Source organism: Lepidochelys olivacea, assembly GCF_965140295.1.
Source record: "Lepidochelys olivacea isolate rLepOli2 genome assembly, chromosome: 6".
Taxonomy (NCBI): Eukaryota; Metazoa; Chordata; order Testudines; family Cheloniidae; genus Lepidochelys; species Lepidochelys olivacea.
In genome coordinates this window covers 60,460,517-60,488,466 of record NC_140416.1, presented here as the reverse complement: position 1 = coordinate 60,488,466, position 27,950 = coordinate 60,460,517, and the positions used below count along the sequence as shown (strand labels likewise).

The window sequence follows — 27,950 nt, the reverse complement described above, 5'->3', positions numbered from 1 at the left end:
CCGTGGGGGCGGGGCAATCCGGCGCGTTGCGTACTGGGAGGTGTAGTCTGGCGGCGGCGCGCCAATAGCAGGGTTCTGTGGTTGCCTCCTTCCTCTCGGGACTGGCGCCGCCATATTGCGGCGGAGGAGAGAGGCACCGTGCGCTGCGCTCCCAGGGTCTGGCTGGACCCAGCGGCCCCCACGGGTGAATATCCCCTCCCCGCGAGCCTGAGGGAGCCGGGGAAGGGGCGGTGGGGATGGGATGGATGGGGATGGGGGAGAAGGGATTTGGGAGGGAGCCGGAGATCACGGTTGGGGGGGAGGGGCGGTACCTGATTTGTGTGTTGCGAAGTTGCGCAAACGGAGCGACTCACGAGCCCCGGCGTGACGCACCGAGAAGCCTCTGCCACCTCGGGCAGGAGAGACCCTGCCCCTCCTCCTCCGCCTCGTGCTTCCCGCCCAGCGCCACCGGCCCTACCTGCCTCGCTCGGACCCGCCCAGGAATCCGCCGTTCCGGTCTCCCCCCCCCCCCCCGGCCATTGCCGCTCGTCCCGCCGGCTCTGCTCTCCGCGGGGGTAGACGGTTGTTCCTTCTCTCTCTAGTTATTACTTGCTAAGCACATCGCAGCGCCCCATTTCCCTGAGCCTGCTGTGCGGGGCCTGCCCTCCGGGGCTCTGTAAGTCAGCAGTGTGGCGATCTGTTTGGGGTTGTTTTTTTAAACCTCTTTTTGTGTGTTAGCAAGCAAGTTTGGTCTGTATGGCTTTTATCTGTGGCTGGGAAACATTAATCTTTGATATTTCAGTTCTTGACCTGTTCACTCTTCAAGAAATAGTAGCATCCGCTCTATTTCAGTTTATTAACCTCTCTTTCACCATGTTAGAGAGGAAGTATGTAGCCGCGGCACAAGGCAATCTGTCAGTCTCCCTAGACAACACTTTAGTGTCTCCGCCTCCCACCATAAAAAGAAAAGGAGGACTTGTGGCACCTTAGAGACTAACCAATTTATTTGAGCATAAGCTTACGTGAGCTACAGCTCTCTTCATCGGATGCATGCAGTGGATGTCACAAGTACTCCTTTTCTTTTTGCGGATACAGACTAACGTGGCTGCTACTCTGAAACCCTCCCCCCATGTCACTCCAATTTGGACTTGGCCTGGCCTCCCCTCCCATCGTGACAGAGGGGTGGTTGGCAGGGCCAAATTTGAGTAAATGGCCTTGGGCGTGCACACGCAGCTTGGGTTTGGCCCAGCCACCATTTTATTGTGACCAGGGCAAGGTATGGGCTAATATGCTAGTCTAGGCTGCTGCCCAGAAATCTGCCACCCCAAGCAACCCCCTAGCTTGCCTAGAGCTAGAAAGGCCTCTGCAAGTATATACCAATACTCTGTACCAAGAGGAATGCAAATACACAAATGAGGAATATCTCAACAATTAAAACTCACCATATTCACGTGTTCATATAAGATCTTATGATTTTCTGTTGCTGAGCTTTAAAAGAAGACACATACCTTGTTATCAGAAAGTTAACACCTAATGATAGTAGACGCACAGCCAGCATGATGTCTGAGAGCTAGTAGTTTTCTGTGGAAGTTGTTGTTTAAGGTGACTGGCAAAGTTGAAAACTTGCTACTGTAAGCGAGAGCTATCTAAGGGAGAGGAGGAGTATGCAAGAAAATGTACCTGCAAGGGACTGAAAGCAGGGCAAAGATGCCTGGCAATAGCAATCTGTGGGTCTATCTTCCCTTTTGCTTGTTGAAAGGTTTGGAAGTGCTCATTGTCCCGTTTTACATTCTCAAGAGGGTAAGAAAGGGGCCCTTCCACTCCTGGTTTATAATTCCTGACTGCTATCTCCCTTTGTGTATATGGCTGAGCATACATAAAAAGAAAAGGAGTACTTGTGGCACCTTAGAGACTAACCAATTTATTTGAGCATGAGCTTTCGTGAGCTACAGCTCACTTCATTGGATGCATACCGTGGAAACTGCAGCAGATATTATATACACACAGAGATCATGAAACAATACCTCCTCCCACCCCACTGTCCTGCTGGTAATAGCTTATCTAAAGTGATCATCAAGTTGGGCCATTTCCAGCACAAATCCAGGTTTTCTCACCCTCCACCCTCCTACACACAAACTCTCTCTCCTGCTGGTAATAGCCCATCCAAAGTGACAACTCTCTTCACAATGTGCATGATAATCAAGGTGGGCCATTTCCTGCACAAATCCAGGTTCCCTCACCCCCCTCCAAAAACCACACACACAAACTCACTCTCCTGCTGGCAATAGCTCATCCAAAGTGACCACTCTCCCTACAATGTGCATGGTAATCAAGGTGCGCCATTTCCAGCACAAATCCAGGTTTTCTCACACACACACCCCCATACACACACAAACTCACTCTCCTGCTGGTAATAGCTCATCCAAAATGACCACTCTCCCTACAATGTGCATGGTAATCAAGGTGGGCCATGTCCAGCACAAATCCAGGCTCTCTCACACACACACCCCTTCCCCGCCCCCCCGGGGACACACACACCCCCACAAACTCACTCTCCTGCTGGCAATAGCTCATCCAAACTGACCACTCTCCAAGTTTTAAATCCAAGTTTAACCAGAACGTCTTGGTGGGGGGGGGTGAGCAACCGCATTTGCTCCAACCCCTCAGACAGAGACAAACACCTACAAGATCTCTGTCAAGCTTTCTTACAACTACAATACCCACCTGCGGAAGTGAAGAAACAGATTGATAGAGCCAGAAGAGTTCCCAGAAGTTACCTACCAGAGGACAGACCTAACAAAGAAAATAACAGAACGCCACTAGCCGTCACCTTCAGCCCCCAACTAAAACCCCTCCAACGCATTATTAAGGATCTACAACCTATCCTGAAGGATGACCCAACACTCTCACAAATCTTGGGAGACAGGCCAGTCCTTGCCTACAGACAGCCCCGCAACCTGAAGCAAATACTCACCAACAACCACATACCACACAACAGAACCACTAACCCAGGAACTTATCCTTGCAACAAAGCCCGTTGCCAGCTGTGCCCACATATCTATTCAGGGGACACCATCACAGGGCCTAATAACATCAGCCACACTATCAGAGGCTCGTTCACCTGCACATCCACCAATGTGATATATGCCATCATGTGCCAGCAATGCCCCTCTGCCATGTACATTGGTCAAACTGGACAGTCTCTACGTAAAAGAATAAATGGACACAAATCAGATGTCAAGAATTATAACATTCATAAACCAGTCGGAGAACACTTCAATCTCTCTGGTCACGCAATCACAGACATGAAGGTCGCTATCTTAAAACAAAAAAACTTCAAATCCAGACTCCAGCGAGAAACTGCTGAATTGGAATTCATTTGCAAATTGGATACTATTAATTTAGGCTTAAATAGAGACTGGGAGTGGCTAAGTCATTATGCAAGGTAGCCTATTTCCCCTTGTTCCCCCCCCCCCCCCCCCGACGTTCTGGTTAAACTTGGATTTAAACTTGGAGAGTGGTCAGTTTGGATGAGCTATTGCCAGCAGGAGAGTGAGTTTGTGTGTGTGTGTCCCCGGGGGGGGGGGGGGTGTGTGTGTGAGAGAGCCTGGATTTGTGCTGGACATAGCCCACCTTGATTATCATGCACATTGTAGGGAGAGTGGTCACTTTGGATGAGCTGTTACCAGCAGGAGAGTGAGTTTGTGTGTGTGGTTTTTGGAGGGGGGTGAGAGAACCTGGATTTGTGCAGGAAATGGCCCACCTTGATTATCATGCACATTGTGAAGAGAGTTGTCACTTTGGATGGGCTATTACCAGCAGGAGAGTGAGTTTGTGTGTAGGAGGGTGGAGGGTGAGAAAACCTGGATTTGTGCTGGAAATGGCCCAACTTGATGATCACTTTAGATAAGCTATTACCAGCAGGACAGTTGGGTGGGAGGAGGTATTGTTTCATGGTCTCTCTGTATATAATATCTGCTGCAGTTTCCACGGTATGCATCCAATGAAGTGAGCTGTAGCTCACGAAAGCTCATGCTCAAATAAATTGGTTGCCACAAGGTGGCACAAGTACCACAAGTACTCCTTTTCTTTTTGCGAATACAGACTAACACGGCTGTTACTCTGAAACCTGAACATACATAGAATCTTTGGAGGCAAGACTCAAGCCTTTTCTTTAGCATAGGTGTGTATGGGAGGGATGTTTTGTTTACCTGTTTGAGGTTTGTTGCCTTGTGTAAATGTTTTTAGTTAAAAGATTTCAGGTACAGAAACAAATAGTTAATAAACAATTGTGACTTTTTCTGGAGGTTTTCTACCTTTTCCAGAGAAGGATGGCCAAGACAGTTCCAAGCCAGAATAGGCCTTGATACTACCATAAGCCTAGCGCAGGCAAACCTCTGCAGGGGCAGACCTCTGTCACTCCCTTTAGACATTGTTTGATCTACCTAGGCACATTTCACTGTTAATCTGTTTTATTTTATTTTTTTAATTTGGGTTGATCAGATTCCTTAAAATTCCTAGTTCTGAATCAAGAAACTGTATTTTGGACATTTGAAAAAAGTACTTGCCATTTAATTAAAATTCAAAAAATGGAATCCTTCTCTTCCTTTAAATCTTTCCTTATAAATGTGCTGCTTGTTGAAGCCTGTCAGTGCTACTCTGTGTGAGATGTAAGTGGTAAATTACATTAACATAACAAAAATTACATCTGAATTGCCCTTAGATTTCACCCCACGTGGTTCATCTGGTATACTGTCCAAGTGGTATTATCTGTCTACTTTAGGGCCTAGTCCTGTAACACTTTCATATACAAAAGGTCTACAAGATAGAACCCTATTATTTCAAGGTCTTCAGGGCAGAGACTGTCTGTTTTTATGATGTTGAGAATATTGGTGCAAAATAATCTTGGGTTAAACTTTACACAGTCACCTAAACTTAAACAGATGCACTCATACTTTGTTCAGAACAACAGCATTTCAGTTTTTAATAATAAAGTTGTTTGGATTGTTAAACCAATGTTAAAGCAGGAGGAGAATGGCCTGGAGAGAGAATTCATTCTTGTGGAAATCCACAAGTGAAAGGTCTAGTGGTAGTAGTGATGGGAAAATGCACTCCCCAAAGCTTTTTCTGCAAGGTGTCTCAAATTAGATACCCAAAATCACTAGTCAGTTTTGAAAATCTTGGTCCCTGATGTTAGACCTCCTTTCTGCCACTATTCAAATAGTTATCTCATAATGAGAAATCACATCTAACTCTGTGGTCTGGTAGAATGCTGCTCACAGCGAAATGCTTGCATCCTCCTTTTAAGGTGAAAATGCTTTATTGATATTTGGACTCATTTGATTAAAGTGTAACCTTAAGTATTGTGATCTTCAGAATGAAGTAATACTAACTGGGCTAAGAGTTATAAAATATGTCTGTCAGATGATACGTCATATTACTGTAATGTGGCTGTGTGGTAAAATGCACCTTTGGGTTCCATGTTTGTATCAATGACTTCTATAGCCATTTTGTTTAGTTTACAAATAGAAAGCTTTTTCTTCTCATTACTAGTCCTGAGTTTTAAATTCACTTGGGCTTTTTTCTGGGATCCAAAGACTCTGCAGTTGGAACTTGGTTAACAATTCTGTTAATGATGCATGAGCCAGATTAGGCTTTAGATCACTACCAAATAGCTGGGTTGGCTCTGCAGGAACAAAACCAGTAAACAAACAGAAAAGCTCTTCTTTTCAGAAAAGTAACCAAAAATGATTCTGCATACACAGAAGGTGCAGATCTACTGGGTAACAGGATTCCTTTTTGGTAACTTCAGATCATATCCACTGTTCAAAGAGGAGATAAAATTAGTATAACATTGTCTGATCAGTGAACTATGCAGCCATTGAAATACATAATTAATGCTGTATGTCCAATGCTCTTGCAATATTTTATATACAAAATATATTAAAGCTTTGTAATTTATTAGTGTGCTTAAATTTCACAGGCTGTGCTAGTTGGAGCTGATGCCCCCAAACAGAAAACTAGTCCCTTGTTTCTCTGTAGCAGAAGAGTACTTCTCCAAGAGTGAATAATCTTACTCTGTAGTTAGTTTTCACATTTCTGTGATGCCCAAGTGCATTGCCTGATGCTCAAATAATTCCTTTATCAAAGGGCAGATATCAAGAAATATTTTTTATACTTTAAAAAACTAGCTAAGAGTTATTCCATGTACATTCAACTTAAAACTGTAATAGAGAACTTCTCTCACTATAAAGAGGAATCATATTTCTAACATGGTTTGGATTTTGTTGTCTTGATTTGTTATCTGATTTGACCAATAACCGGGATTTCTGGGGCCTCATTTAGAAAGGACTCTGATTAAGCTATTTTTAGTTAATTACTCTGATGAATAATGCTAATTAACTGTTGTTTTACAGTTTCACCTTTAAACTAAAATGAGTGGCTGTCGTGTCTTCGTTGGACGTTTGAGCCCACATGCCCGGGAGCGGGATGTGGAGAAATTCTTCAAAGGATATGGACATATACGTGAAATCAATCTGAAAAATGGTTTTGGGTTTGTGGTAAGTGTATCCTCATGCTTCCTCTTTTATGCAATTACAGGCTCAGTTAGCTTAATAGCAGGCAGGGGACATCACTTAGGGAAGAAATGTTTGAGACTATAATAGTTCCAATGGTGAAATGGAAAATGTTTGTGCTTTAAATTGCTTTTCATATGAGCTTAATTCAGATTTTTCCCACTCTAGGTTAGTTTTTGTTCAGCTGCAATTTTTTCCATGTTTTCATTTAAAACTGGATAAAATCCTGGCTCTGAATTCAGTGGGAGTTTTGCCATTGCCTTCAGTGAGGGTCAGGATATCACTCCTTATTTTTGAGGACACTAACTACCCTGTAACCATTCACTTAAATGTAAAACTCAGCGGACTTTTGTCCTGGGGAAAAAAGATGGGGTTTTAAAAGGAATTGAAAGAAAAAAAGTTTATACTGCAGTTTTTACATTATTTTAGTGTTTCCAGTATCTTTGGCCATATCTCTAAAGCAGTGATACTTAGACCTCAGTGTTTCAGGAGCCAAATTAGTGATCAACATTACCCAAAAGAGCCACAGTAGTGTGAATTCATTGTTTCAGTTACTATAGTACTATATATTTAAACAGTACGATGGTAAATATTTAGGTTTTATATATATTATTCTCACAGTGAAATGACTAACCAAGTGTTACGAATCAATTGTAGTTGATAAAATAAAATAGTAAAAGCATCCTGATTGGCTAATAACTTAGATTGGTTAATAAATAAATCTCTCAGTTTTTTTAATATCATGTGCTGCAGAGAGCTGCAGGAGACACATTAAAGAGTCACTTGCGGCTCTCGAGCCTCAGTCTGAGTATCACTGCTCTAAAGAATGGCTTGATACCAGTTGTTGCCAAAAATAGTTTTAAAAGTATTTTTCTATTGAAACCCCACAAATGAATGGAATTCCGTAGTTGTTGCACTCCCTCTTCAATAGCCATCAAGCTACTAGCAAATTATAAAATTTAGCTCTATAAGAGCACTTTTCATCAGGGACTTTAAAGCACTTTAATGTACTAACAAACACCTTGGTATTCTCTGTTAGATAAGTAATATTCTCATTTTACATACTGGTGAACTGAGTAACAGAGATTAAGTAACTTGGCTGAAGTCACACGGCAAGTCTGTAGTAGAGCTATGAATAGAATCCATAACACCTGACTCTTGGTCTTCTGCTTTAACCATTAAGGGCCAGATTCTAGTATTCTTACTCAGTGTGTAGCATCTTAATGTGTGAAGGATTTCAGTGGACTATTCATAATGTAAGGTGCTAAGTAGTGTGAGTAAGGCGTTCATATTGTCTCTAAATTATTTTCTTCCACAAGATGTTCAGTTATTTTATCTATTGTTATGAAAGCAGATTTTGTGTTAAGCATTCAAAATGCAAGTGCTGCTGGTCTTGCTTTCTGCTGTGGTGTCAATGAGCAATGCAACAGGAGGTACTAAAGAGCTAAAGCATTCTTAATACTGTTAAAACACATTTCATTGTGTATTTATTGCTTAAGTACAAGACAAAAGAACTGATTAATCATTTTTGAGATCATTTCATAGATTTTTTTTTTTAGATTAAATTTTATAGAATACAGTAAAGAAAGAGGATAAAGACACAATTTTTCAAACCATAGTGACCTAAAGTTAGGTACCTAAATAAGTGGCCTGGTATTTGTTTCTGAATGTCCTTGCACCTACAGTTCTAACTGAAGTCAATGGGAGATGTGAGTGCTAAGCACTGCAGAAACTCAGGAACATTCTTATTTAGGTACCCAGCTCTAGGGAAACTTTAAAATGTTGGCCTAAGTGAATTCCCCAAGGTAATCTGTAACAGGGGTATGAATAGGAATCAGACTGCCAATCCTATACCCTAAACCCAAGACTATCCTTCGTCCTCTGATAAGAATACACGGAATAAGGGACTTGTTAGCTCATCACATATCCGTATACAGGACCTGGTGCTTGGGACTAACTCACTGTAGTGATCTTGGGACTAACTCACTGTAATTAATGGAGATACATTAGTGTAATTGAGAAGGAGAATAATTCTCAGTGTAAAAGTCCATATATGTTCATCAGTTTTCACTGCGTTCTGCTTTAAGGATATAGATCTGCTAGTTGATGCTTGCTGCACTGCATAGTTCTTAAATACACACATTTTTAAGAGGGTGTGGAAAAGAATACTCTAGTGCAGGGGTAAGAAACCTATGGCACACGTGCCAAAGGCAGCATGCGAGCTGATTTTCAATGGCACTTACACTGCCTGGGTCCTGACCAACAGTCCAGGGGGCTCTGCATTTTAATTTAATTTTAAATGAAGCTTCTTAAACATTTTAAAAACCGTATTTACTTTGCATGCAACAATAGTTTAGTTATATATTAAAGACTTATAGAAAGAAACCTTCTAAAAAACATTAAAATGTATTACTGGCAAGTGAAACCTTAAATTAGAGTGAATAAATGAAGACTTGGCACACCACTTCTGGAAGGTTGCTGACCCCTGCTCTAGTGGGAAATGTGATTGCATCATTATAAATCTGTGATGCTTATTCCTGTTTCTTTCCTAGGAGTTTGAAGACCATAGAGATGCTGATGATGCAGTTTATGAACTGAATGGTAAAGAACTGTGCAATGAAAGGTAAACTTCAAATACGCTTTTTCTAAAACACTAAATACGTTTTATACCCCAAATATGATGCACTAGGCTCTGCTCCAACATCTGGGTCGGGTGGATCTCTGACCGATCTCTATGTAAGTGGAGGTGTCTGTTATGTCCTGATGCAAGACTGGGGGCCTTAGTTTGTATTGTAGCATAGAATTCAACTGCCTTTTTTTTTTTTTGGCTAGAGATGTTAGGAATTTGTGTTTTCCCTCCAATATATGTTATATGGCTCTTCCCCAGATGAACAGATGCAATCTTACCAGAAATGTCAAATCCATTCATTTCACTCTTCTTCTCATTAGTCCATCTGTCACTTCTAGAAATTAATCAGAACCTCTTACCATATGTATGGCTTATAAGAGTGCCAAACAGTCATTGTACATAAGAAACCAATAAGTTATCTTAATGAGCCAAAAAACAACTTGCATATTTATCTTAAACCATCAGTGTGGGCCTTTTCTTTTCACGGCCCTATACTCTTGTTCTTCCTTTCTGACCATTAAATCTAAACAGCAGACCTGAAGTAAATTTCATGGAAACATTATAAGTTAATGTTTTGGATGCTTATGAAATATCTGCCATAGATTCTGCTATGCTGTGTCAAATAAAAACCTAAGAGCAGGACCTCTCTTGATTCTGCATGTGTACTTTCTATTGCAAAGGATTGAAGTGACTTAAGTAGTTATGGATTTTTTTCTCTCATGTTTAAGGGTTACAATTGAACATGCCAGGGCACGAAGAGGGGGAGGCAGAGGCAGATTTCCACAGCGGTTCAATTATTACCAGTCACGTAGCAGTGGACCTAGGTGAGTGATTTGATCTCAATTTACTGCATATAAAATAACTGGGGATGCACTGTGCTTAAAGCATTGTTTTTTCTTCTTCCTGTTGGTGGAGAAGGGAAGCTCCACGTCCTTACATACCATTGAGCAGGGCTTCTCAAACTAGGGGTCGGGACCCATTGGGGGGTCGTGAGGTTATTACATGGGGGGTCACAAGCTGTCAGCCTCTACCCCAAACCCCTGCTTTGCCACCAGCATTTATAATGGTGTTAAATATATAAAAAAAAGCCTTTTTAATGTATAAGGGGTGTCGCACTCAGAAGCTTGCTATGTGAAAGGGGTCACCAGTACAAAAGTTTGAGAACCACTGCCATTGAGGAACCCAGTACTGACACCCCTGTACCTCGTAGCCATTATTTTTCTGGCTGAGGAGGACAAGATGGGACACCTTTGAGCCAATCAGTGCTGCTCCTTAATCGACTTGAGGGATTTGCTGTTAGCAACTTGAGTGGTCCCTCTGTATCCCACTGCTAGTGAACACACGGTACTGTGCTTGCACTCCATACTGGCCTGTGTGATGCTGAGTACTAACAGTGTGCCACTGGGTTGGCCTGTTCTTTTTTGGGCTTTTTCCTAACATAACTAGGTAGCTAATTACAGATGTCAAGTCAGTATAATGACTTCTTTTGAAACCAATAGAAAATCTTAAGTGTTAATTGACATTGTCTGAAACTGCCAATACAAAGTTGCATGAGTCAGCAAGGAAAGAAGTCATAAATACTTCCCAGTATGTTTCTGTCGCAAAACCTTTTGTGATTCATATTGGAAAACCAACTCTATATTTTAAAAAATATTGTGATTAAAAAACCCTGGGAAGGTTATTCATTTTTTAATATTAAGATCATGTGTTTCTCAACTGGGGCATCTCTCTACCTAAGCAATGTGTCATGGGTTTAATATTACTGTACAGCAATGGTTCTTCAGCATAAATTCTGTGAACCATTTTACTTGAAAGTTTCTCTGGTGGACCATCTAACCTACCAAGGTTCCAAATTTCCCATTGTTGGGTTCTAAAAAGTTTAATTCAGTAAGCACTGGGATGGGGTCTCACAGATCATGGTAAGAACCGCTATCGTAGGAACAAAGTGCTAGCATAACACCCATCAGTATAAAAGTACAAAAAGGCAAAGGTTGCTGATTGAAAAGAAAGTGACCCCGCCTAAAGGACAATCTCTGTCCATGGATGGAATCTAAAAACAGTTATGGTACAGACTACATGTATCTATTACATATGCTGGATATACAGTATGTGTGAAAAAGTATTACTTTGAATTATTTAATGAGATAATGATCTTTATATATTTTAATGGATTTTCTTAAATGGTAAATTTTGCAGAGTTAGTTAAATGACAGAGCAACACTTTGTTTTTTACTTTAAATTGTTGTTTCTAAAGTAAACCATTTGAACTGATGTATTCTGTAATAGAATTAGTAACTGTGGACTATGCAGAGTAGTTTTTGAAAGAAGGATAAACATTTCACTGAAATATAATTCTTAACCTCTCTGCAGTTGTTTCAGAGGCAGAGTTCCTTCCAACCACAGACCAGTAAAATCTGGGGCATCTAATTTGCATATGCAAGTATGCTAATTAGATTCTTTTTTCTTTAGTGGCAGTGACCTTGATGCGGTAGGATTGATCCGAGGTCCAGGCTAAAAGTGAACTTTTAAAGTAGGAAGTGTGATTGAAGGTCGTGGGCATCTGACGTTGTGGCCATGTTCATGACGTCAGACACCCGGTGCCAGACAGGAAGAGACTACCGTTTGAAATAATGAAAAAATGGGACTCAGCCTGCCAGTTTTGGGACTCTGGGACTTCTGCTTAAATGCTCTGAAGATCTGGATGTTCTGAAAAAAATTGGGACACTTTGAGGTATGCGCTGAAATCAAATTACCTATGCTTCAGTGTACAAATCAGTACACACCATTAGGGTTACATTTTATGGGATGAGGTGTGGTGTTGAAAGAACCATAACACTGAGTAATTCCGACATCTAGACTGAACAAATTAACTTAAGGTGTGACCCCAATGATGTGTATTAATTTACTATCAATCATAATTTTTTCATAACAGTAAGCAGGTTTTTGTGCCAGGGCAAGTAAAATTTTACACACATGCGCGCGCGCACACTAGACAGTTCTTCTCTGTATTAATGTCATTTCATATGCACCTCGTGTGAGAATGAAAGGACAGACTAGGAAGCAATGACAATTGGTTTATCTATCCAAAACTGAGAGTGCATAAAATGGTGTCATTGGGTGTACTTAGTACTACAGTAAGCATCCAAGTCTGTTTCATTTGAAAACTATAACTAAATACAAGGATGCCCACAGTAGCAGTACAACCTATTTGAATTGTGGTTGTGTGAGACATTAATTTGAAGGGATGAAAAAAATGTTCTAAGTCATCTGATTGGCTTAAATTGCTATCAGTGCTTTGTAACTATCTTGATAACCCTTACCAGAAACAGCTGGGTGGAAGAACAATAGGTGGAAAACATTTATCTTCTCAGGGTACTGTTCTCCCACCATTCTGATAGAAGTCCAACATAACACCATTAATAGAATTGTACATTATCTTTTCAAAAGCCAGTGTGCTTTTTCCAAACTCCCCAATGGTTCTCAAACCCTCTAATAGAGTTGTTGGGATTGGGAGCACTAATTGCCTGTTAGGGACTTCCTCTCCCACTCTCCCCTCCCTCAATCCCCCATAACTCGCCATCAGACCTTATTATAATTATAGTAATTATAGTAATTCCTTTCAGTAACGTTTCATGGTATGAACACTTTTTATTCACAATCAAAGTGCCACTGCCACTTATATGCAACCAGTTGGCTTCATGTTGTGTTTCTTGAAGTCAGAATATTCTGACCCATAAGAAACTGCCATAGGGGCACATTGGCATATCCAAATATTAGCAAGTGCTTGGGAATTGAGAACCATTGGGCTAAATTGTCTTAAGATGTTTGCATGTGTCTCTTTGACTTCAAAAGACAGAATTTATCCCCTTGTCAGCAAAGAAGTAATTACACCTTCAGTAGGAGTGGCCTCCAGAGGCAATATGTTTGACCAAAGCCATTAGAGTACTTAGATTATACTTTTTTGGTCTGAACTAATTTAATGAAAATAAATTAGTCTTCAATAGATCTGAAAATGACATCTATATTGACTGTCTGGGTGTAAAGTTCTTCCAGCAAAATACTAATTTATTGCTTATGTCAGCACTTCCACTCTTATAGTGGGTATATGCTTTTAAATATAGTATAAGAGTTAACCAGGGAGAATCTAATCTGCAATCCATATGTAAGGAAAGTAATTAGTATTTAACTCCATCAGCAAACTGTCAGAACACATGAGTTTGTGTGTTTAAATACTCTGCTTTGGGGAAATGTATTTTATTGTCTCTGAATTCTTATAGCTGGTATGGACCTCCTGTTCGTACTGAACACAGAATTATAGTTGAAAACCTTTCTTCACGGATCAGCTGGCAGGTGAGTTAGATTTCAGTCTTTTTTATCTTTAATACATGATTTTATTCAGTGCATTTTATTTTCCTGCCCTTAAGGAGGCAGTTTGCAATCTAATCTTGTATTAAAGCCATAATAAATATTTAATTTTTATTAAAAGTTAAAAAAAGTGCTTGAATTATATACTCCAACATTTAAGAGTAACTAATTTTCAAAACTGTACAAATAGGTATCATAGCTGACATTTTGTAGTTGGGAGGCTAGTGGTTCTTGCCTTATGATTTTCAGCTGGTGATACTTTGGATTATCTTTTAATTTGGCGTTACATTTGTAACCTCTAAATCATTAATCAGTTTACTAGGATGGAATATTTGAGATTTCCACACCTTTGAGTTTCCATTTTTGTTCTGAATGAAACTTGTAGTCTTTTTTAATTGCGCTAAACATTTTTTTGAGGTGGACCATGATTAAGAATTCATTAATACTGCATGAATAAAGCAAATTCCAAGAAAGCCACTTAGACATAGTGTACTTACTGCAGGGGTTCAGATAAACTCTTTTAAAAATTCTTTTTAAAGCTGTATCACTGGATTTGTGATGTCTACAACTTTTTCTAATCTTTAGCTGACTTAAAAAGAATGACCACATGATCACTGTTTTTATATTAATGTGTGTGTTGTTTCTAATATACCCATTATAAGGAATTCACTTTTCTTTGTGGGCCTTGCAACAGAAATATCTATTGCTAAGCCCATACTACTTACAAAAGGTAGAATCAACAAGTGAGGTTTATTTTTTTTTTAAAAAAGACACTACGTTAATGATCATAGATGGATTTTGTTTGTATATTGAAGAGACGGACATGGATAGATTGTGTTAGTTTAAGGCTCTGGTCCCTGCAACAAGATCTGCAAGGGCAAACATTCTATGCCTGTCTGGAGCTTCACTGATGTTAATGATGCTTCATGAGGGTGCAGGGGTCCACCCATGTGGATCTGGTGGCAGAATTAGGGCTTAAGTCTGCAAAGCTTTGTGCCATCCTTTCATATGGAAAGCACAGTATTTGATTATATGATTCTATTATTAAATAAACCTCTGATCAGTTTTAAACTTTTGATTCAGCAGACAAGTGGACTTCATCTAAATCCCTCTAGTATATACTACACAACTACTCTGTATATGTTTCAGAGTAACAGCTGTGTTAGTCTGTATTCGCAAAAAGAAAAGGAGTACTTGTGGCACCTTAGAGACTAACCAATTTCGATGAAGTGAGCTGTAGCTCACGAAAGCTCATGCTCAAATAAATTGGTTAGTCTCTAAGGTGCCACAAGTACTCCTTTTCTTTCTACTCTGTATATGAAGCTCTAAAAATCACTGATCTTGTAGAGGTAACATTGAGGAAGGGGTAAAAGCTATAATGGAGTCTTGAGGAAAGCCATAATTTAATGGAGGTGTTTACATTAAAATTAATTCACAGCTTGGAAATTGGATCTTGCAATCACTTTTACTTTTGAATATTTATAATGGCTTTATTCCTAGTAATTACATGTTAGATTTACATCATCTTAATTCAGATTCACCATAATAAATCTTTTGTGGTTACCTGAGCACGTGAACATATCCATACCTAAAAGTTCGCGGCAAAATTTCTTGAATGCTTAACATGAAAGTTGAGAATATTCTGACACATTTTGCAAGTGCTAAGTACACTAGCACTAAGCACTCCTGACCAGCTTTGCACTTTGTAGGCTTAGTGTGAAATTACTGTTAATCTTGACACTAGTCCATTAGAGATGGTTTAAGGAGGACAATGTGCCATTTCTTCTAGATTTGTGGAGGTATACATTTAAAGTGCTTGGTAAGCTAAATGTGTAACAAATTATAGCAAAACTGTTTTAAGACAATTGCTTCTCTATAAAATGTTACAATTTAAAGTAAAATTCCCTGTACAAATGTAGTTTAATTTTGAAGCCATAATACATCAGAATTTGTTAGCTATTAAACATTAAGTAGTAGTATACTATTAATATGATTGATGAGACTAGAAATATGATAGTCACTAAAATACTGGATTCTAGATTATCCCAGGACAAGTTCTGGTCTTCATCTCCCTTTGAGAAACTAGCTATCCTGAATGAAATAGATATAATACCTTGCCTTCAAAACTTGTGGGCATCTGGATGTGTAGCTTCCCAAAATTTGAGACAGGACTATATTTGTCTGCTTTTAAAGCCAGCACATTCAGATGCTAGAAATAGTTAAAATGTGTGTCCAGATCATTCTCTCCACCCCCTCCCCCGGCCCATTTTATGGCTCCAAGTGTGTTTAAAGCCAAACAACCAGTAATTTTAATTACCTGTGGTTATGACAGTGCAAATTTGTTACAAATGGCTTCCCATCAACACTACCAGTTCTCCCAAAAATAAATGATAGTTGAAGTTGATAGTTGATCTGATAATAGATCTGTGATTGCTAAAAGAAAAGTAAAAGCCATGTCTTCTTAGGACAGTTTTAATGTGTACATTTATTCTTTTTCACAATTTTCTGTTTTTTAAAAAATACATGGTCTATTAAATCTTTAATTGCTGAGGAACACAATGATATATTTTTGTGAGTGAGGTGAAACCAAACATTAACCCTCATGAATGGTCAGATTTCATTGCTGGTTTTTTTTTGTTTTTTAATATAAGAGATTAGTTTAGGTAGTTTTAAGACCTTCTGTTGGTTGAAGGAGAGCAGCGTCCTAAACTTCCTACATATATATGTGTGTGTGTGGGTGTATATATATATACACCCACCCACACACACACACGAACGTATTTCTTCTCTCTTCAAATAATATTCTTAGTGTCTCAATCGTATCTTCTTGTTCTGTTACACAGCTTTTTATGGCCATGATCCTTAGCAAATCAGAGTTTAAATGTTAAGATGGCTCAAAATTTTAGAACCTAAAACAACTTAACTTAGAATGCAAGTCTGTGTGATTGCCTTACTTAATTTCCTTTTCTTAGCAGCACTTCTAAATTAGAGCATTTTGTTCTAGATCAAGAAAACCTTTGATTTATTAATAACAAATGTATAGTTTTAAACTTGTTGGGTGAAATCCTCGCCCCACTGAAGTCCATGACAAAACTCCCATTGACTTCAGTAAGGTCAGGGTTTCACCCTTTATCTCTGAATTACTGTACATGTGTTTAGTTTGCAGTAATGGTTTTTAAATGTGGCTATGGATCATATATTAAATGTGGTAACTGAATGAGAGTGTTTGGGTTTTTAAGCATTTTAAACAAGAAAAAGTATTCACTGTTTTGCAGCCTAATGTGTAATTCGGATGCTCACTTTTAGAACTAAATTGTTGAGCTTTATTAAGCATTAAACTGAGTCTTCCGTATGCTGTAGCAAATGTTCTAAAGTTTATTTCTTAGCTTTTTGTTTGTATTTTTTTCTCAAACATATTTCTAACCAAGTGCATTTTGAACCTCTTTTAACAGCCTTGCTTTGGGTTAACCCTCGTTTCTCTTGTGTGGAGGAGAGAGAGCCCAAGAGTTTGGGGTTTCTAGTGGCTGAAATTCTAGGGCTTGGCCTGTTCTGAATTTTCCTTTTGGTTCCTATGACACTCCTGTTTTGGCGATCTAGATCTTGGTTTGTCCAGGTTTGAGCTCGATTTGGCTAGCACAGGTCAGCCGCAGGTTCTGTATCCACTTCCGGATGTTGTCAAGTATTTTCAGGGTCTCTGGTACATCCCCCTGAAGCATATTGCTATGAGCCATTCCTCTGCCCTTCTCATGTAAGGCAGTTCCTCTTGGCCAGCTAGGTATTGGACAAGCGACTGTTTACTTAAGGTACCTGCTTATATCATCTGACCACTTGTGGTATGTTGCGGTAAGTAGCCTTGGGCTATAAAATGCGCAATATTATTTGGAGAATATATTGTTTTTAAGTTTGCAAATAACTTTTAAATATAATTGTACTTATCTTTTTAATCACCTGTAACATTATTTGTTCACTTCGTTTTATCACATTGCGGGGCAAGTAAACATGCTATAGTGTATGTTCAGTCTCTGTTGACATTAAATACAAGTATCTCTTTTGAAATAACACTGAGGTTGTGACACAGACTGGTGAAAGCCAGAAAAATCAGAGTTAAGACAGATTCTCCTCTTGTAACTCTGAATATTCTGCCGTTTGTCAGTTTGTTACAATCTTAGCATTAATTAAACATAGACATTTTTCATTTAATTTTTGTGTGTGTAGCTTTAAGTGGGGGTGGAGGAGAATATGCATGTAGGCAATTTTAAATATGCAAGATTCTCATTTAAATGAGGTTTTCCAAAATAGCCTTTATGGTCAGTTGTAAAAGTTTGCATTTAATATCCTATAACTCCTTATCTGGTATAGTTACAATGTTAATTAATGCTTTAATTGCTGCACCATGTTTTCATAAGAGCTGCTTTTGGGATATGGGCTTAATTTAAAAGCAATAATTTGTTTTTATTATTGTAATTGTTACTAAGTAGGCTGAGTTTCAAAAGAAGTCTAAATGCAAAAATTATAACCTGTCTAACAGAGAACTTTACTTTTTTGACTTACAGATAGCTTGTTAGTGTATTTCGTGTTTAAGCTGAATTGTAATTTTTACTGCAGGACTTGAAAGATGTCATGAGAAAGGCAGGAGAGGTGACTTATGTGGATGCGCACAGAAACAACAGGAATGAAGGGTAAATCCATATTTGTGTATAAATCTGGGCAATACCAGGATAATGATGATCCAATCTTCCTGCTATTTCAAAGTGTAAAAATCACCATACTTAGAGCTAAGGTACTGTTCTTGTTCACGAATTTCCTTTTAGGGAACTTTTGTGCAAATTTTGACTGTCCATAAACATATGCTAAGGGACTTGTTGTGGGTAGCCCAGGGAAAAGGAAGCATGGCGGGAACATTATTATTCTCTGGTGAATCTCTATTGCCAGAATAACTCCTTGAGGCCCATTGCAGACAGGTGCAACTTAAAGCAGCCCTGATAACATGTTTGGGGAAGAGAGGTGTAAATGAGGCCAACTAAAGAAAGGAATTATATTTACTGCTAAAGTTCTAAGGAGGGGGCAGACTTGGCCCATTTGTATTTCTTCTTCCCGGAAAAGCTTAAGCTAGATCTTGAAATCCTTCAGAATTTTGCCCAAATAAGGAATGAAGGGCAGGCAGATCTTCAGGTGTGCCGTACATTGTCATAGCTTCATTAACTCCCAGCTGATGTACAGCAGCTGAGATCTGCCCGCAAGTGATGACTTCAGGAGTTTTCCTTTTATCATTCAATGTGATTTAAGATGAGTGTGGGCATTGGAGGTGGTTAGGATTGTTTTGTCAGTGTCAGTCCTGTCATTAAGCTAGAAAATCAGTTTTAAGGAGTTAAAACCTGAGCATATAGATTTAAAAAAACACAAACCACCCACTCTAATGAATACAAAATCTTTTTTCCTCTGCTTTCCTCCATTCTCCCCCATAACTTAATTTTTGTGACTTCCTGATGATCCGTAGTGTTGTGGAGTTTGCATCATATGATGATATGAAGAGTGCATTGGACAAGTTGGATGGCACTGAGCTCAATGGGCGCAAAATTAAATTAATTGAAGATCGCAAATCACACAGGTATGTTGTCTGCCCTGACAGTTCTGTAGGTTGGTATCAGCACTGCCAAGAACTGTGCCATGCTGTTGAAGTATTTAACTCCTTTGCTGTCATTTGCAATACCACAGTACAAAACCAGTTTCCAGCAGTAGATATACTATAAAGTGTTTCAGACAAAATTTTAATTCAGAAAAGATGGATTTTTAGTGCAGATTTGAGTTTTATTTGCCATATTTTTGGTGGAGAGATAATAAAAATCTGATGTTTCTCTAAATGGGCAAAATGAAAGAGATTCCATCCAAAATTTGGCCCACATTAAAATGGTTATAATTTATTAGAAAATTTCCTCCAAATCTTTTCAGATTCTTTCCATTATTCAATCTTCAGGAATTTTGCAAAACTGCCTTTCTGGTGAGACCCAGTAAAAAGCAACTAATTAATGTATGTTTTTAAAGCTGTTCTGACTTTTAAATTTTTAAAAGTAATAAAAATGTATGTTAACTTCAGCTCCATCATAATCTATACAAAGATCTGTCTTGTTAAATGCAAAAAGATTGACAGCAGAACAAGGGATGCAATTTTCAAATCTTTGAGCTTGCAGAGCTCTTGTGATACTCAGACATTTTAATATCTTACTGGGGTCCCAAGAATTGTACCTAATTTACATACGCTTTTCTAGGGGGAAAGAATGACTAGTGTGATCTTGTGCTTCCTTTTTTCGTGATAGATGAGTAAAAATTGCTTGCATATCCCAAGTTTTAGTTGACAAGGATCTTACAAATCATAGAATATCAGGGTTGGAAGGGACCTCAGGAGGTCATCTAGTCCAACCCCCTGCTCAAAGCAGGGCCAATCTCCAATTTTTGCCCCAGTTCCTAAATGGCCCCCTCAAGGATTGAACTCACAACGCTGAGTTTAGCAGGCCAAGGCTCAAACCACTGAGCTATCTCTGCCCCCCTAAATGATGGAGAGTAAAAAAGAAACGCAATACCTGAAGTGATTGAATGTTTTGTGCAGTGCTTTGAGTTCTGTAGATGGAAATGTTATGGGTGCAAAATAGCTTTTTTAAAAATAGTTAACATCCATTTAAATTCTTAATTTAAAAATATTCCAGAGTAAGACCTTTTATATTTTTTCCCAGAAGCAGGTCTCGTTCAAGAAGCTACTCAAGATCTCGCAGCAAGTCCAAGTCTGCAAGATCTTCCAGGTCAACCAGTAGGTCTCGCTCTCGCAGTCGTACGCCTGACAAAAAATACTCTCAGAAGAGCCACCATTCTAGTGTGCAGCCTTCTTCTCCATCTCCCCGTTCCTCCAAGAAAAAATCTCGTTCTCGGTCGAGCTCTGCTGAGAGCCGTAGTTAGTGTATTCCGAAAGATGTGCCAGTGTGTTTAATTTCTGAGTCGTATTTCCCTAAAAGCTTGAGACAAATTACAAACAAGGGGGGTGGGGGGAAGAGTTAACATGATGAGGTGCTAACCACCTTTTTCATTACCAAAATGCATGTCATCAAATAGACTGCAGCACATATAACAGGCCTTCTCTGTCTCTGTGAGGAGTGAAGTTGTGGGAGGGGACGTGGGGGCGGGGTTGCCAATTAATAATACAATATTTTGTTTTGTCAGTAAACAATGTTTCTCACCTAGTTGTACCACGTACACATAATGTTAGGTTTCAGGTTGAGGCCATACATTGCATTTTTTTCAGAACAGCATATTTGTATTAGCTTTTGTTGATATTGAATCTATAGAACCTGAAGTGTAGATTTTATTCATTAGTCAGACTCCTATGGCTGTATTTCTTTTTTGTAAGTAGATAACTGAATTCTTTTAGTGGCTTAATATTTGGTTCACCCCCATTGCTGGGCTGAACTGGCTATTAAATTCCAGCTTTAAGAGGTCTCAGATAACATTTGCAGTATACAGGTGTTCTTTACTACTTGTCAGCACACTACTGGCTGTTTAGGTAGTTAGTGAATCAATATGTTAACCCCTTGGTGAAGGAGTCAGAATTTCCTGTTACAGTGGGACATACCATGACCAGATGACAAAGGATTATCAGGATTTTCTTCCAGTTAGTGAGATTTCCAATATGATGGTGTAGGAAAGAGTGAGGAGGCCCTCGTTTGACAGATGAATCCATTAGAGAAATTGCATCAGATACACAAGTCTCTCTATGTATTTCCTGGTTTTTAATATGTTTATAAAGGCAGCATAGCTTTCATATCCACAACAAGAATATGATGCTAAATACCATGAACACGTGTGACTAGTGATAATCAAAATGGCTGATGAAGGGGAAGTTTATTTTAGAACATGACAGCAGCAAAAATTCCCAGTAAATGTTTAGTTAAGGTTATGACAGGAAAATTTGGTAATGTCTGAGAGTAAAGAGAGGGTATCTTCTTTAAATTTACTGAATGTGCAATAGTTTTGATTAATAGGTATTTCTACTGCAAATAGTATTGTAGGTTCTTTTAGTTTATTGTGATTAGTATTTTTCTGGCTTTTGAATAGTTAAAAGAAGGGGAATCTTGTTGGAAAAAGTTTGTAAATCAAACCCCAAGGCATACTTATGTTAAATGTACCAGTCTTAGTACAATAAACAAGTGTCTTTACCTGCTTAGCTCACTGAGTGGAGGAGTTTGACACCTTAGTGCTGGTACTGCTCATTTTGTAAAGCCTTTGTGAGGCTTTTGTTCTGTCACAAAATCATTTGCTTTTATAAAAACATACGTTCTCATGAAAGCTAACAAAACAAACTAGAAACGAAGTGTTACATTTTTGTCATTAGACCCTTTGTGATGTGAGGAAAGTAGGCCTTAGGGTTTTACTGTCATGGCCATCTGATGGCTGTTCAGTAGCCTATGTGAAATGAGTTAAAGGCAAATGGCAGTGTAAGTATGGTTCTTACCCATGTCCGATGACTATCAATCTCAGCAGAAAGGCCATAGCCGCTGAATTACCCCATCACCCCAGCGGGGGTCCCACCATAAGGACTGAAGTACATTTTCTGAAAAAAGTGGGAGAAACTTGCCTTGCCTATGCTATTTCTGCTCTGTGGATACAGGATCCTAGTCTTCAAAGTTGGCACCTTTCATAAGCATAACTATCGCTTCTAATCTTGTTTTTGGACTCTGGGCTTGTAAGGGCTCAGTGTGCTTTTAATACATTAGCACTTCACTCAGGTGTAGGGAACAAATGTAGATCACTTAACAAACAAAACAGAGTTGCATAGTCTGACTTGAGCCCCTAAGCAATTCATATTGTGACACCAGCATGCAACATTGGAAGTCTGCTCAGAAGAGGCCCAGAACTTCGAAAAATAAAATTGTCAAATGTCAGAGCTATGTAGGAAATCTTGAAAAGTGCCTGCCCTGGCCATGTTTGACTCTGTTGTTTGTCAGTCTCATGCTTTTGTAAACACTAACTTCATCCCCATCTTTAAAATTAAAATGTTAGTGTTAATATTACTTCAATTTGTGCAAGACAAGCTCTGTTTGCACACACTTAACCCTTTTCCTGGCCTAGTTTCTATAAGGTAGGTAAATATAATATGAAATATGTCTTGCCAAGCCTCTGACCATGCCACATTAGGCTTGCACCTGAATTAAATATTGAGTTAAAACTAAAGTTCACCCACCCTTAATCCTTGTTATCAATAATTTTTTTGGTCCTTGACCCACACTAGGTTTCTTCCCCCAAAATTTCCCACCATTGCTACCAGTGGTAGCAACAATAAGAAATGTTAGGTGGGGTGGAATCCTATACGGACAAACCTATAAATAGGCTTCAGGGTCCTTGTGTAGTGTTTGCAGCCCTAGATACATAAAGACCGCGTTTCTATAATTTTGAGTCCAAGGCTTGGTCTACCCACAGATTGTGAACCTATATAACTTATTTTGGTTAGAGGTAGCATAACTTTAAAAAAAAAAAAAAAAAAGGGTGGGGGAATTTAGTTACACCAATGCAATCCCTAGTGTGGACACAGTTATAACAATATAACTATGTATAGTTATAGCTTACTCTCCTTCCCACACATGAATAGCTGTGCTATGTAAGCATCTTCATACCAATGTAATTGCTTCGTCATTGGAGGGTTTATACCACTTTATACTGATGGCTGACTGGAGAACTAGTAGGATTGCAATACCTCAGCTGTGGGTACCATTAAAGTGTAAACTAATTACATGAGACCGAATGTGGGGTTTTTAAATTCAGACTGTTTTATACTTGTGGGGAGTAGGGTTATAGGTGATCTGCAATGAGTTGTTAAAAATGCATATTTTGCCCCTTTATGATGCATAAAGAACTGGAAGGTGTTTTGGGGGAGTGGAAGGGCTATCTTTAGAAATACTAGGAATATCGTATCTGGTTTTCTGTTTCTTCTGGAAGATTAATGGGTCCCAACTGTGGATTTGGAATTTAAGGAGAAGTGTGAAATCTTTAACAAACTTCTTCTCAAGTTTGTGTTAAATGTTTGAAAAACAAAAGAATTCAATCTGACTAAAAGGCTCTTCCAGCTCTGAATTGCTCATATTTCACTGTTATGTAGTCCTAATTCCAACAGTCTCTAGTCTCCATCAACATCCAAGATAGGCAAACCCACTATTCAGTCTCAATTGAGCCTGCAATGTCAAAAGCCCTCCCAACGCCAAGGGCAGAATCCAGGTCCAAGGGTTGTATCAGCACCAGTTCTCTCTCAATTGTTTGTTTCTGCATCTTTCCCCAAGGATGCAGAAAGACAGAGAGAAAGTGGTCCAGAGAGGAAGGATGGTTTGGTGGTTAGGGTGCTAGCCTGTGATTTGGGAGATCAGGTTCATTTCCTAGCTTCACTGCAGAATCCTTGTGTGATATTAGCAATTCACTTACTCTTTCTGCCTCAGTTCATCTACTGTAAAATGAGGCTAATGGCACTTTCCTATCTTATGGGTGCTGTGAAGATAAATACATTAAAAATGGTGAGTCACTCAAATATTACAGTAAGGTGGGCCACATAAGTACCGTAGGTGGAAAGACAGAGCCAAAAGGCAGAATGTGACAGAGGGTCTGGGAGGGATTTAGGAAGGTGTGATTTTCAAAATAAAAACAAGAAACAATACAAATGCCTCAAACTATCCAATGACATGTTATGTGAATTGTAATGCAAAATTTGAGGTAGAATGGCCCCATTCCATTCCCCACTGACCCTTTCCATCTCTCTTATCTGCTCCATGCTTTATGGAAGTTTCCTATGGAATTTAACAGAGTGTGATTTTGAAGCCAATCTCTAGAATTCTGTACCAGTGCTATGATCTCTCTCAAATTCTATAGGCCTGAAATCATCTGTGTAGGGCCCTATTAAGTTAGAGCACTCTTTCATAAGGGCAGCATTTTAAAGGCCATAGGTTGCCATCTCCATATGTGCTGCAGTTCAGTCATAGGACTAATTTCCACAAGCCTCAGATTAGACTTCCTTCTCACTTGATTCCTCTCTCCCCAGGGGCAAGGGCATCCCTCATTACAGTCCCAGACAGAACTGCTCTTCCCAGTAGCAATTACTGACATCCGATGCATGAAGCTGCACCATGCATCCTGATGCTGGAATCCAGCCTCAGCATAAACTCCCAGAGAGTCTGTTTTTTCAGATCTCCTTAATATCTGAGGTCATTGGGTAATCTGGCAGGGTCTGGGCCACTGGCAAGGTGGAGAGGTTTGGTTAGAAACTTCCAGGTGGTGTTGAAACTCCTACTGTTCCTTCTATGACTAAAGCAAGTTCAGAAGCCCCTGACCATCACAGTGTTATGCAAACCCTCTGAGCTCATTAATTGGCTTGGAGGTGGGGCTAGCTAGTCCTCCGGCATAGCTGAAGGGCTCAGTCTTGACCAGCACATAAACTGGGTCTGGGTCTCCCATCTCCCCTTGTTGCGTCTTGTCCAGTTCAGGTCTCCTGTACCTGGAAAATCCAGGAAGAAGGCGGAAGCAGAACCATGTCCTAGGGGTGTAACTCCATACTGATCAACATATCTCACATACCCATGCCTTCCTCCTATTCTTGGTCTGATATCTCCATTTTGGTCTCAAGCAATCAATATACAGGGTGGTCAATATAATCTTCTCCAGTCCCATCTTCCCTTTGTTCCCTACTCAGTGAATTAAGGTTCAGAATCACAAAGGTCTATTTGGAGGACACAGCAGCTAAAAGAGAGAGAGATGCAGATTAGAACTGCAGCAATTGCCTAAATTAAGAGCGCCTGAGCAGGAGCTCAAGGGGTGGCTTAAAACAGCTGGCAGGCCGGATTTTGCCCACCCCGAATTAGTGTCTGTCTCGCACCATCTAGTGGTGTATGACTGTACTTGCAATCACTGCCTTTGGAGGGATGACATGGAGGGAATTTAATTTTCATAGACTTATGTGGAAAACTTCTCACTTTCAAGAATAAAGATGAAACAACAGCATAATTCAGAGCATACTGGAGTGTCAAAAATAGGGGTCAAAAGTTATCACTGCATCTTGAATCAGTGTTTTCAGGGAATGGATATTAACCCTTTCCCCACCCATACGTTCTAGCGATGTACAGAAAGGAAGACATCTTTATCTTGCATTTTCCCTGACCCCAAAACTATCTCTGAGACATAACACCGACTTTGTAATCTGGGTGCTAGTGGCAGCAACTCCACATGAGGTGACAATCTGTGATAACCATTTATGAACCCGAGTACCTTTTCTAAATTGGACATAGTTGTGTTGCTGGCAGTGCATTTAGAAGTGTACAGTGAGAGAGGATGGCTGGTGGCCAAGCCATTTCAAATATTGCCTCCTGCAGCTGCCTGCAGAGTACTGAACCACCAATGGGCCTTGGGGTCACACAAGGTCTGAAGATATTTTTATCCATTAGACAAAGACAATGCATTTCTCTTTCAAACCTCAAACACAGCTACAGGGATGGAGTACCTTTTTGTTCCTTCAGGACTTCTTTCCAAAATTAATGTGTCCACAGCAAATGAGAAGGAGGGTAAATAGGAGCTTTGGATTTATCTTCACTAAACCAGACATTATTTTATATCCCTAAAACCATGACTATCTATTAACAAATTCTTATAAAATTCATTGAAATCTATTCCAGCCCTTTCTCTGAAAAATGTCACTTTAATTTCAAGGTTTATAAAATATATTTGTCCAATTAGAAACAGACAAGAATTTGTCATATTCTTCTCACTCCTACAAAGAACATCACTGCCCTTTATGGGCTCCCAAATGTGCTTGTATTCCTGCTCTGAGCCCTCTGCCTCCACAGTCCCCTGAGGCCAACACTTAGGGTATGTCCACACTGTAATCAGAGAGTGTGATTGCAGCTCATGTAGATATTCTGTGACACTCTATATCCCAAAGCAACACCCTGGCACCCCCATATGTACCATGGTGATATGATTATGATATGTTTTGCACAAAGTATGCCTTGTGAGGCATCCTTCTAAAAGTTGTGATCTGTTGAACACTAACACACTGTTGGATTGTATGTGGAGTTATGAAGTTTTGCTATGTGTATGTTACTGAAATATGGTGTGAAGCTGGAAACACCCACAACCAGCCATTCAGGTACAACAGTGAAGAAGCCAGACTGTGTTGATGGCCCATTAAGGGGAATTCACAGTATCAAGGACTATCACAGGATCTATGTACAATGAAGACTTCTCAGAGATAGCATGTAAACAATGGACACCGCTTGACACATAGAAAAAGATCTTTCCAGCAAGCTGGAGGAACCTATAAAGGAGGAGAAATGACATCATCATTTGGCCTCTTCCTTCCCCCATCCCAGCAACACAAGACCTGGGAACATGTCTGGAGGACAAAGCCTGAGCTGGGTAGGTGGTCCCAGGCTGGAAAGGAGAATCCCAGCCTGCATAGGAAGGAACTATACCATCCGGGTGAGACACTGCTTGATTCAAATTCTGTCTAGTTTATAGAACTCAAGTTGCGATTTTACTTTTATTTCTTAGGTAACAACTTTGATCTGTAGGCTTACTAGTTATAATCACTTAAAATCTTTCTTTCTGTAGTTAATTAATCTGTTTTATATTTTACCTAAAACAGTATGTTGCTTGAAGTGCTTGGGGAATCTGCTCAGTGTACAAAAGCTGGTGAACGTCCACTTTCCTTTGTAGAAGTGGCAGACCACATAATAAACTTACACTGGTTAGGCTTCTGACCAGGGCAAGATGGTACAGCTCTGGGGTCCTAGGCTGGGGAATTGGGGTAATTGGCTGGAGCCTCTCTGTTGTTGGTTTATGAGTGGCTAGGAGAAGCATTCATGTAATTCAGCTGGGTGTGTCGCTGCCTGTAGATATCTGTGCAAGCGCAGGACCTGGAGGGGTTTGCAGCTTGTCACAGCATCACAGTGTGAGAGGGAGCCTAGGCTGGTGAGACAGAGGGCTCAGCAATACCCCAGTTCCAGGTTGCACCCCAAGGAACCCATAACACCCACATTAGCTTTAATCTAGCTAGCTTGGGTACTGAAGCAACAATGCTATGGTAGCACAGGTTTTAGTGTGGGCTGTAGATGCCTACCCGTGACCCTGGGTAATTACGTGGGTGGCTGGCTCACACTGAAGCTGTGCTGATGTGGCTTCACCACTCTGAGACCTGTGCTAGCTAACTTAAAGCTAGCTCAGGTATGTCTACATGAACTGCAATTATACCCTGTGATTGCTGCGCAGACATACCCTTAGACAGGCTTCTGCAGCAGGCAATGGGACCTTATAGTTCACGAGCCAATAAACTCTAAGCCTCACTTTGACCTGAACTGAAATTAAATTCTGATCTCTGTTGACCTTGA

At 39.9% G+C, this 27,950-nt stretch overlaps 1 protein-coding gene across 2 annotated transcripts; it reads left to right on the top strand.

The window, feature by feature from the left end:
• Positions 1–67: 67 nt before the first annotated feature.
• Positions 68–27,950, top strand: LOC311522962 (serine/arginine-rich splicing factor 5-like). Of its 2 annotated transcripts, none has more exons than XM_084632585.1 (8): positions 68–184; positions 6,396–6,539; positions 9,107–9,177; positions 9,912–10,007; positions 13,461–13,533; positions 18,154–18,227; positions 19,046–19,156; positions 20,280–27,950. In XM_084632585.1, the coding sequence occupies exons 2-8, from the start codon at positions 6,414–6,416 to the stop codon at positions 20,494–20,496; spliced, it is 768 nt and encodes a 255-aa protein (XP_084488711.1). In that variant the 5' UTR covers positions 68–184; positions 6,396–6,413; the 3' UTR covers positions 20,497–27,950. The 2 variants fall into 2 exon arrangements, with proteins under 2 accessions (XP_084488711.1, XP_084488710.1); XM_084632584.1 differs by having other exon boundaries at positions 20,277–27,950.

Bases quoted from the DNA above. Each gene is read 5' to 3' on its own strand.
- LOC311522962 (XM_084632584.1), top strand. From the start codon at position 6,414: ATGAGTGGCTGTCGTGTCTTCGTTGGACGTTTGAGCCCACATGCCCGG. The intron at 18,228-19,045 runs GTAAATCCATAT...GATGATCCGTAG, and splicing joins AGAAACAACAGGAATGAAGG to TGTTGTGGAGTTTGCATCAT. The intron at 19,157-20,276 runs GTATGTTGTCTG...ATTTTTTCCCAG, and splicing joins GAAGATCGCAAATCACACAG to AAGCAGGTCTCGTTCAAGAA.